Source organism: Malania oleifera, chromosome 7 (genome assembly GCF_029873635.1).
Source record: "Malania oleifera isolate guangnan ecotype guangnan chromosome 7, ASM2987363v1, whole genome shotgun sequence".
Lineage (NCBI taxonomy): Eukaryota > Viridiplantae > Streptophyta > Magnoliopsida > Santalales > Ximeniaceae > Malania > Malania oleifera.
In genome coordinates this window covers 28,521,924-28,534,333 of record NC_080423.1, presented here as the reverse complement: position 1 = coordinate 28,534,333, position 12,410 = coordinate 28,521,924, and the positions used below count along the sequence as shown (strand labels likewise).

At 30.7% G+C, this 12,410-nt stretch overlaps 1 protein-coding gene across 1 annotated transcript; it reads right to left on the bottom strand.

Annotated features, from left to right (window-relative positions):
• Positions 1 to 10,061: 10,061 nt before the first annotated feature.
• Positions 10,062 to 10,665, bottom strand: LOC131160796 (uncharacterized). Its single transcript, XM_058116677.1, has 2 exons — positions 10,410 to 10,665; positions 10,062 to 10,315 (listed from the first exon to the last, which is right to left on the bottom strand). Exons 1-2 carry the CDS (start codon positions 10,663 to 10,665, stop codon positions 10,062 to 10,064), a joined length of 510 nt encoding a protein of 169 aa, XP_057972660.1.
• Positions 10,666 to 12,410: the final 1,745 nt, after the last annotated feature.

Genomic DNA, 12,410 nt, shown 5'->3' with positions numbered 1-12,410 from the left:
TTATTTAAGCTTGTATGAATCATCCTATGATTTTGGCCAACAATGTTATTTGTGTTTTTATGTGTTTCAATTAACACTTTGAGATTTTTAAGGCTTTTCATCTAGGTACCCATACCTTTTTGGGTCTGGTAGGTTTCACAAGAGATGTCTTTTACACTTCATATTTGTTTAGTCTTCACACCCTTTCTTTTAAATGGACATTCAAACTTTATATGTCCCTTTTTTCTTACATTGATACCATATGGTGTTAATGTAGGCATTAGAAGATGTGCTAGCATAATCTTTGAATGTTTTTGAAAAATATCCTATGTAAAGATTCTTTTTCTTTGTATCTTCAACCCCATTAAATCCAATGCATTCTTTGCTTAAGGACATCCTTTGTGAGCCTATCATTTTGTCAAAGTTTTCCTTTTCTTTTGTAAAGTTGTAAATGATCTTTTCTCTATCTTCAATTTGATTATTAAGATCATTTATCTCAATATCTTTCTTGTTATCAACCTTCTTTTGTGATTTCTCTAATTCTTGAGATAATTTTTCGATTCTATCCTCTAATTCAGAAATATATATGTCTTTCTCATATTCCATAGAGGATAGAGATCAAAGATCTTCTATCAACGTTTCATTCTTGCCCTCTAATTTTCTTAATTTTCAATTCTTTATCTTTTTTAGTAAGATTTTTAGATTCTAATTATTTTATCACAGCTTCATACTTATTTTTTATTTTCTTGATTTTTGAATCTTTTTTCATTTACAGCAAGTTTAAAAGATTCTAACTCTTTTATTATACCTTCATTCTTATTCTTCAATGAAGTATATCATTTAATCACATTAATTAACATCTTATGCACCTTGAATAAGTCATTTTGAAGTTCTTCATAAGATGGCATGCTCTCGTCATCTGATTCATTAGATGAATCACTATCATACTCATTATCCGATTTGGATGAGGAACATTGTTTTTTATCATCACTCCATGCCATGACGCAAGTACTATAACCAACCTCTTGATCACTTGATTCACATTCCGAACTACTTGTACTCATGTTGTCCCAAGTAGTGGCTTTCATGACCTTTTTCTTTTTCTTTTTGGAATCTTTCTTAAGTAGTGGACACTCCGGTTTTATATGTCCAACTTTGTTGCAATTATAACATGTAGGAGTTTAATTCTTTGATTTCTTTTTGCTAATTTCTCCTTCTTCTTCATCTGATTCAGATTTGGATTTTCTTTTGAAGTTATATTTCCTTCTTAGAATTTTTGCTAGCTTCTTAGATATGAAGGCTACTTCATCTTCATCTATCTCTTCTTCACTACTAAAGTTTTCTTTTGAAGTTTTGAAGACTATAGATTCTTGGGCTTTAGTTTTTCCACTTCTTTCATTCATTGTCATTTCATATGTAAGGAGAGAACCGATAAGTTCATTTAGGAAAGTGTTTTTAAGGTTTCTTCCTTCAGTTATTGCAGTGGCTTTTGGTTCCCATATAGGTGGTAGCCTTCTAAGAAATTTTCTTATCATCTCATAAGTAGAATATGTTTTTCCTAGTGCATTGAGGGAGTTTATAATGTGGGTGAACTTAATATACATGTTTGTAATGGTTTCATCTAGGTTCATCCTAAAGACGTCATATTCACTTGTAAGCATATCAATTCGAATGTCCCTTACATCAATAGTGCCTTCGTAGGTTACCTCAAGTTTGTCCCATATTTCCTTCGCTAATTTGCAAACCATTACTATACTAAATTCATTCATGTCAAGGGCACAATACAATGCATTCATCACAATGGAGTTTATTTGCAACATTTTATGATCTCTTTCAGTCATGTCCTTCTTTTCCTTAAGGAATTGTTTTCCATCTACTAATTTGGTAGGAATTAGATCACCATCCGTGACAACCTCCCAAGCTTTCTAATCCATGATTTGAAGGTAAACTCTTATATGCTGTTTCCAAATAGTATTCAAACCACAAAAGATAGGTGGCCGAGTTGAGGATTGACCCTCTCCGAAGGGAGCTATTCCTATGTCTGCCATATATATCTTTATATAACTACTTGTTAGGATTTTTTATAACCATGCTTTGATACCAATTGAAAATTAAGGTGTAGTCCCAAGAGGGGAGTGATTTGGATTTAAAATTTTCTTTTAATTCTCTTCAAGATTCCTTAGCCTCTTTTAATTCTTTTTAATTAATGAATTCTTGTATTCTTTGTTGATTTAACAAATACACAATAAATACTTAAAGCAAAATTCAATTCACAACCACAACACAAGTATTTAAACAATCAAGTAACTAATCAACCACAATAATAATGAAAGAAAAAAGGCATTTAAATTCCAAAAAAGGGGGCATAAAATTAACAAAAATAATAACAAATTCGAAGAAAAGTTTTTGGGAACTCTAAGATCCAATAAAAATTAAAGAAACTATAAGAGTAAACAATTTCATAAAAAAAATACAAAAAATGGATAAAAATTGAGGATAAGTCTTTTCAAATCATCAAAAAAATTAACTAAAAATTCAAATAAAATGCAGAAAAATAATGAAAAATTCAAGAAATTGGGGATTGGAAATTAAGGAAAAATGAAATAATAATAATAATAATAATAATAATAATAATAATAATAATAATAATAATAATAATAATAATAATAATACAAACATTGAAATCATAAATAATATTGAACATTTGGAAAAAAAATATAAAATAATTTAAAATTTTAGAAAAATATCGAATAATAAGAAAAAATTTGTTAGATATTTCTTTCTTGTTTATTATTTTCCAATATATTTTGATCTTTGATGACTCGTTCTTGCATGTTTTAATGTGTTTCTTGATGTTTGAATGCATATTTGTCTATATTTGTGCATGTTTATGCATATGCATCCCTATAAGAAGCAATATAATAATATGAGGTTATATAATCTTTAATCATATCTTAGTGAGTGGAGGGTCTAATAGAATCACTTTGAGCTCGCTTGATGGTGATTTCATTAAACTTTTTATTTTTATGCATGCATTTCAATTGTTATTGTCTCTATTGCTTATTTTTATGCGTGTTTCGGTATTTGGTTTTTGTGTATATGTATGATTTACATTCATGTTTCCTTGTTTTGTTCAATTATTCTCTCTGCTTCTCTTGTGTGCCTCTCTATAGATGTTCGCATATCCATAATAGTTTAGTATGTTGTTTGCATTTGATAATTGTGTATGTCTGGCTATTTACTTGTGGTTTATCATGTTTTCTATTCTTTTTGCATGGCTTTCTTAGTTTTTGTGTGCTCATTATAGCATGTTATGTGTGTTCTCTCCTTTGGTGTTGTATATGCTTTTAGTTTTATTGTGCATGGATAATTTACCCCATGCTCACTTATTCTTCTTACTTCATTTTCATTGTCATTTGAAAATGAAATGGATTGAATAAAATGGAGAGAATTTGAGTCTTGATCGGTTAAATTTAAAGATAAACTTAGGTTAGCAAGGTATTGTCTTTTGGACGGGGTGTGTAGGGGTGCTAGTACCTTTAATACGCATAAATATACTTCTGAACCCTACAAGGTGATGCAAATTATTAGTTGTGTGCAAATTATTGGCTATCAATTTCCTTTGTACTTATGTGTAGTTTAGAGATTAATGAATAGATAGTAGACTAAATAGGTATTTTAACCTCACTTAGGGAAAAAAAGCTTAGTGATGATACTATTGGACTTTATGTTTGACCCATTTCTCACCCGCATGCATTACCACTATTTGATTTTTGAGTTCAACTCCCAATTGAGGTGACTCATAGGTACACCCTCTTCTATAGGAATGGCCTTGCGAGATGTTGCAATAGCTTATAATGAAACCGTTCTTTTCCCAATTAGACAAGTACCTTGGATTTAAATCTAGTAGCATAAAGTATTGTTAAATTCTCGGGTCAAATAGTGAATGTAATTGTCCTATTTCTATGTTTGCTAATTTGATTGATTTAACATTGATGACAAGACATGCACACGCGCATACACATATAATTTTATATTTGTTTTATATTAATAGTCAAGTTTAGCTTATGGTCAACCCACTTCCTCTTGGTATAAAGATCAAGTTTTAGTCCATGTCTTACATTTTTTTTCTTTTTTTCTTTTTTGCATTATGAACTTTTACTTTGAATGCCCAATTGCCCATTGACCATTAAAATTTCAAACATCCATTGAATTATGTGTCAATTATCAATGCAGACACACGCGTGAATATACATACACAATTTTTTATTTGTGCTATACTAATGTTTAAGTTTACTCGACATCCAAACAGTCAAAAGATTAAGTTATCATCCATGACCCACAATTTTTTTAAAAGTTTTTCCTTGTTACATTTTGAACTTTGACTTTCAAATTCCCAATTGTGCAGTGTCCATTTAATTTTCAAACATCCATTGAGATATGCATCAACTATCAATGTAGACCAAAAAAAAATGGAAATGCATCCCTTTCCCTTTCCATTTGTAGTTACTAATGCTTTTAACTACTACTTCACTTTCCTTTTTGTGTGAAGTACAAATTTTTCTCTATTTCTTCACATAATTTCTTTATTTCGTCCTCTCAAATCTTTATTTTTTTCATAAATCTTGTATATTTGGGATTTTCTCCAGTTGTATTACTTTGCACCTTTATCAATATGCCCGTATATATATGTTCACAGTCTCAAGATCTAATAGAAATATGGTCTCTTTAATTAGATATCCACCTACATGCACATATCTAATTTGATTTGTGATCCATATGAGCATCCTTATGTGTACTTTGATCATAAAATACTCAGACTTAAATTTTTCCACCATCTTAATCTCGAGATAAATTCTCCCTTAAAATTCAAGAAAAAATACATGAGAAAATGTTTAACTCACGAGTACCACCCTTGGTTTCAAAGTTTGGAACTACTTCAATTTCGATTTAAAATATATATATATCAATTGTCTTCACTAGAAGATGCAAACCTCTTAAAATTTGATAAATAAGAATAAGAAATAAGATCCACTAACATTTTGTTAGATTACCACTTTACCTAAAAGTTTAAGCTGTTAAGTTGTCGGTCAATAATGTATATCAAGTTTTAACACTCCCCTGCACGTGTAGCTCGACAGCACGTGGAGAGTTAAACACATGATAAATAACACGCATAATACAGAATGTAATAATTTTTTTTAAATTGCGGACAACAATACTAGAACCTAAGACCTTTAGTAACTAGTTCTGATACCATGTTAGATTAACACTTTACCTAAAAGCTTAAACTGTTAGGTTGTGGGCCAATAATGTATATCAAGCCTTAACACATTTCTTAATTCACTACTACGCAATATAATGATAAGGTAAAGGCAAAATCTACACAAAAAAAAAAAAAAAAAGACCTAAATTCTAGTTAATTCATTCATCATTTGAATATTAACCAAAAAAAATTAAATCAAAAGTCCTAAATTTTTTCTTGAATTTTAAGGGATTTTCTCCAGTTGTATTACTTTGCACCTTTATCAATATGCTTGTATATGTTCACAGTCTCAAGATCTAATAGAAATATGGTCTCTTTAATTGGATATCCACCTACATGCACATCACTCAGACTTGCAATTTTTCCAACATCTTACTCTCAAGATAAGTTCTCCCTTAGAATTCAAGAAAAATACATGAGAAATTGTTTAACCAACGACTACCACCCTTCGTTTCAAAGTTTGGAACTACTTCAGTTTTGATTCATCCAATCCATACTACATGCATCCAAGTGACAATCCTAATGCATTACTTGTTTCTAAAATTTTTACTGGTGATAACTGTATCGCATGGAGTAGATCAATCACCATTGCTCTAATAGTCAAGGATAAAGTAGCATTCATCGATGGTTCGATTCTTGCTCCTCCTGTTAATCAATGTACTCTTCATACTGCTTCGCTGCGTGTCAATAATCTGGTTCTCTCATCGTTAATGAATTCTATTTCCAAGGAAAAAAGGAATAGTCTTCTTTATGTTACATCTGCTATTGATCTTTGGAAAGAATTGAAAACAAGATACTTAAGAAGTGATGGTCCAAGATTTTTTCATCTTGAAAAATCTCTAGGTTCTATCAATCAGGGTTATTGGTTAATTACTGAGTATTTTAACTCTTTCAAGACATTATAGGCTGAGTATGTTAATTACAGACCATTCCCAACCTATAGCTATGGAAAGATGGCAACATGTATTTGCAACCTGTTTGATTTTTTGCTGGTTAGACTGCAATTTGATTATGTGTTAAAATTTTTGTTTGGCCTCAATGACTCCTATGCTTCAATTCGAATCCAATTTCTTATGGTTTCACTGTGATGACCTAAAAATATATATATATATATATATATATATATATATAATTAAAGTACAATAATAATAAAATAATAAAAATGGTCATTGAGTTAATATCAATACAGAAGTATTTTTCTGTAAGATCCTTGATTCCATGTTTGATGCCTAAGAAAGACTTTGTCTAAGCGAGTGTTCAGAGACCATTGCGGCTCAGTCGCTCCTTGGAGGTCGGCCTAGTCAAAATAAAATTTCATAGGATAAACAGGATAGACACTGTTTGTACACATAAATAAGTATATATACATAAAATAGTGTTTTGACATACATAATTTGTAAAAATACATTATAAGATGATAATAATATAAGTATCGTATGTGGGTCCCACAAGACTATGTGGGGTCTACATGAGTCCCGGAGCCACAAGACACTGTTTATATACGTAAATAAGTACATAAAATAATATTTTGACTGATATAATTTGTAAAAATATTTAAAAAAATAATAATAATATAGGTATCCTATGCGCCCCACATGAGTCCCGAAGTCGTGTGGAGGTTTACATGAGTCTCGAAGCTGTGTAGGGCTCATAAAATCGTATGAGGATTATTGGAGTTACGTAGGATCCGTTTGGGTCTCGAAGTGGTGTGGGGCCCACAAGACCATGTGGGGCCCACATGAGTTTTCAAAATTCAAATTTAATTCTTGTTCAAAAATAAATAATAAAATAAATAAATACTAAAAATAGTTTAAGAGTAATAACAATGATAATAATGATTAAGAAAAATAATAAAATAATAAAATAATTAATTAACTAATTGATTAATTAATTAGGTAAGTGGTTAATTAAAAATTTATTTAATGGGAATGATGGCAAGCACTCCCACATGGCCTCCATCTCCATCCCATACTCAACCCATACCTTGCCCATTCTTTAATTTTAAAAAAATTATAATTTCACCCATCTCTCCATACTTTTATAAATTCCATTTCTTCCCCAAAATTTTCCTATAAATAGTGAGCTCTCAACCTTCATTTTTCACAACAATTTTCTAAGGAAGAGAATGATTAGTGAGTGAAAGAATTTGTGGTGGAAAGAGAATTTTGAGTAAGTTTTCACTCACCCACTCTTTCCGATCTCATTTCTTAAAGATAGTTATTGTGTTCGTAGCACGCGGTAAAAGAAGAAGGTAAGTAAATTTTGATTATGTTAGTTTTCTTTTATTTAAAATTCATACCCGAGTTTATTTTATGAGTAAATTTCAATTATGTTAATTAGTTCCACAAAATTTTCATGAGTTTATTTTTACGCGTATTTAATTATACCAGTTCTATTTTTAATATACTTGCATCTATTTTTGGGTTAAAAAATGTTCTAATCCCCTCGGGTAAATTTTCAACATTTATTTCTATTCAAAAATAAAATTATATATTTTTTTAACACAAAAATTGTGTGGCATGAGTTTATTTTTACTTTATATTTTTTATGAAAATATGAGTAAAGATGAGATTTTCACGATATTATTTTAACTTGCATAAATTATAATAAGATGATTTTAAAACCCCTTATGGCAACAAGTTACAGATGCTCGGTACCGCAACTTAAAGTTTAAACGGATCAGAGTGCACCCACACTGTTTACAAAGTGGTTATCTATGTTAGTGGATTTTTCCTGAGTGCACACCTGGTTCCGGACCAGGACTTAATAAGAAAAATCTCACTTAAAGTTTACGTACGTTGATTTAGTTTGGTCGGCCAGCCAGCTAAGTCCAGTCTTCGGACCACACAACCCAATCATGGGGGTAAACATGACTTACGACAAAAAGGCCTAAGGGTGGTTTTTATAATATATGTTTATACATATTTAATTACGTGTACAATGTTACTAATGATTTGAAGGAAAAGTGTAAGTTTACGTGAAAATGATTATTTTGGTAGTTTAAGTTTATGTGAAAATGATCATTTTGGTGCTTAAATGACGATCTAAGGAAAATGTATAAGGAAAAGTATATGTATATTTATCATTAAATATTTTATAGTTTTAAAGTTAAAAGTTTAATTTAACAGTTATAGTATATGATTGTAAAAATTTACTGTTGAAATTGACGACAAAAGTTTTATGCAGAAATTTTTAAATTTATGTTTATTCTAAAAGCAGTCTTGAAGTTATAGTATTAAATATTGTTTTACGAAATTCTTTAAAAACTCATTTTGGCCACACACTAATAATAATCTTATTTACTTACTGAGCGTCGTCTCACTCCAATCATATTTTATTTCAGATAACTCTGAAGGACATGTCAGAAATCAAACTTAGCAAGCATGCGGGTGGGGATTAGAAAAAAAAATAAAGATTGATTAGAAATATTAGTATGGTTTCAAATATTTATGTTTGTGAAATTTTTCTTCTTTTAAAATAAATAATTGTAATATGGATAATTTGCATTCTGGTTTAATAAAAATCGAGTTTATTTTGCTTCCGCTGTAAATCACTAGTAAAAAGTTAATATCCTAGGCCCCTCGGGGTCGGGGTGTTACATTCACCATTACCAAGTATGGCAAAAGAATTCTCTTTACTACTTCAAGGGGAAAGTCAGAGACAACTAAATAATTTTGTCAGCAATGAAACTCATGCTTTGATTGCCAAACAGAGTATTCAACCATCTGTTCCATCCATTCCATCAAAGTTTTCCAAAGACAAACAAAAGAGATCTTCTCTTTATTGCACTCATTATGGATACAATGGACATACAGTAGAGAAATGTTTCCACCTTCATGGTTACCCTCCTGGCTACATTTTAGATTTTCTCCAATTGTATTACTTTGCACCTTTATCAATATGCTCATATATGTTCACAGTCTCAAGATCTAATAGAAATATGGTCTCTTTAATTAGATATCCACCTACATGCAAATATCACTCAGACTTACAATTTTTCCACCATCTTACTCTCGAGATAAGTTCTCCCTTAAAATTCAAGAAAAAATACATGAGAAATTGTTTAACCAATGGGTACCGCCCTTGGTTTCAAAGTTTGGAACTACTACAATTTCGATTTAAAAAAATATATATATTAATTATCTTCACTAGAAGATTCAAACCTCTTAAAATTTGATAAACAAGAATAAGAAATAAGATCCACTAACATTTTGTTAGATTAACACTTTACCTAAAAACTTAAGCTGTTAGGTTGTGGGTTAATAATGTATATCAAGTTTTAACACTGCCCGCACGTGTAGCCCGACAGCACGTGGAGAGATAAAGACATGATAAATAACACTCATAATAAGAAATGTAATATTTTTTTTAAAATTGCGGGCAACAATGCTAGAACTTAAGACCTCTTAGTAACCAGCTCTGATACCATGTTATATTAACACTTTACCTAAAAGTTTAGGTTGTGTGGTTTTGGGTCAACAATGTATATCAAGTTTTAACACATTTCTTAATTCAATACTATGCAATAAAATGATAAGGTAAAGGTAAAATCTACAAAAAAAAAAGACATAAATTATAGTTAATTCATTCATTATTTGAATATTAACCAAAAAAAAAAATTAAATCAAAAGTCCTAGGCTTTATAAATTTATTTATTTTATTAATATATGATATGAGTTTGCATACATATATAAGTTTGCATAATATATATGCATGGAGCACCTCAACTATATATATAAGTTTGCATACATATTGGCTCGTATATGTCTAAGCACATTTATGTATTTAAGATTGTGGGTGCATGGGTGTGTAGTCGCTATTTCCAGTTGGGGAAAGGCCAGACAGGGAGCTTCATCATGCCAGCGGTGCAGTGGTAGCCAGCTCGTTCACCGCAGCCAATCAGGTACCAGGGCCACGTGAGCTTCAACTCGAAGCCGGCTCCGGCACCTTGGGTCTCGCTCCCCACCACAAACGCATTTGACACGTTGCAACTCATGAAACTCCACCAGTCCCAAAATAGTATCACGTTGTGAGGATGGCTCTGCGCCGTCGGCGGATCGTACTGGAATACTACATCAACATACACACATCCTCACGTATCATGAATCAGCATGAAGAGTCTTCTTATGCTTGCATGAACATAACAAAGGTAGGGATAACTCACCGAGGGTGTCGTTGATGTAGAAGGGACCATTCTTTATGGCCCAATCCGTGTAGTTGACGCCGAAAGTCCATTTGGAGGATCCGCCGCCCACGATGATTCTTCTGGGTTCTCGAACTTGCCGAGGCGTCCATGGTCTGGGAGAGAAGCCAGTTTGGGGAGGCCATCTCGCCCCAGGATTGCCCCAACTCGGTGCTGCCAGCAGCATGCAACTCGTAATTACAACTAAAGAGAGGCTTTGTGCATACCTAATACCCATTATCCCTCGAACGCTTGGTCGTAAATTCAAGAGGTGGATAGTGAAATATACAGAAATGAGATTATTGCAGTAGAAGACAGAGTTTACATGGTTTATATAGAGAAAAAATCACGCAGGCACATGCAGTTGCATTCAAAAAAAGTGGCACTTTAGTTTGGAAAGAAAAGAAGTGGGTAGATACAGCAGTTGGTAAAAAAAAACAAGCAAGTGGATTGGTAGTTTAGGTTTGAAAGGCCAATATAAGAAAAGGATAGTGGGAGAGTTATATAGAGATTAAAAAATATAGGTGACTGTTTATGATTTTGATATATTTCTTTTTCATTTTAAAATTTTTTAAATATTTTTATTTATTTTAAAAAAATTACGAGACACAAAAAAAAAAAAAAAGTGACTGAATGTATATGCAAGATTGAAAACGTGGGATGGTGATATTATTATTTGGAAGATTTTCAAAGTGGGTTGCTTTGTGCACCTATGGAGGACCAAAAGTTAATTCATGACTCGAAAGTTTTATGAGTCTAGTATGAAAGTTGACTGCTAAGTTTTCTTGCAAGGGCAATATTGTAAAGCAATTAGAGGATATTATAAAACGTGCAAAATGAAAACAAAAACCCATAAATCAACTCTAGTTAGGTTTGATTTATGAGGTAAAACATATGATAATGAAAGTCATTATTAAAATTAGAGTGTACAAAAAAAAATAGTATTATTTTAAGGTATTAGTCAAATCTTTAGACTCACCAAAAATATCTATTTCAAACCAAAATTTTTAGTGGAAAATTAGACAATATACCCTATACTATTTTCAAGTGTTTGAAATAGCATAATCTTTTCATGTCTATAGCATTACTTTTAAAAGCTATTATGTTCTCATATAATCGTCATTTTCTTTTGCATTCTAAAACTTCATATGAATCAAACATGACGTTAGTGCGTCATTGAGGATGGTCCGACAGTTGACTATGATAATTATTGAAAATATTATGTCCTAAATTTAATAAAGATTGGGGAAGAAGGAAGTCTCAAAGTTTATAATGATTTTGATGATAAAAAATATTATACTAATGCATATAGTTGAATTATTATCTTTGGAATAATTCGTTCTTGAAAATTAAATTATTATGACCATGAGAATTTTTTCATTTTTTATTTTTTTGTCAATTATGGTTAGGATAATGTAGACTTGGCTTATAATGGAAGAAAGAATATGATCGGTGTGGTGACAACATTATATCTAATAATAATTACGCTTGTTTTATTTTAAATTTAACAAAATCATGTTAAGTTTGTCCAAATTATATTGTATTTGCATTGCTTTTGATTTATTTAATTGGACATGTCAACTTGATTTTTTAAAAATATTAATATCAAAGCAATTTCACATAATTTTTAAACCCATGTTTGCAATATGTTTAATTATGCTTGATTATCTATTGGATAAGATAGTGAATACGTGTTGTATGTTGGGGAAGAGAATTGATTAATATTTTTTTGCATTTAATTTTGTGTAAAACTATATATAAATTAATTAATTGAATGCCGATTTGATCTTCTTCAAATTTGATTTTGGTTGGATTTTTTTTTTCAAAAATTATATTAAAGAAAGTTTAAGTTATTCGAAAAGGCATCAGTTTTAAAAAGTTAAACATAGGAAATGTGTCTTTATATTGAAGCTATATAATTAATGGTTATGAATAGAGGAGAGCATTCGATCGGTTCGGTTAATTCAATTAATTAATCAAATT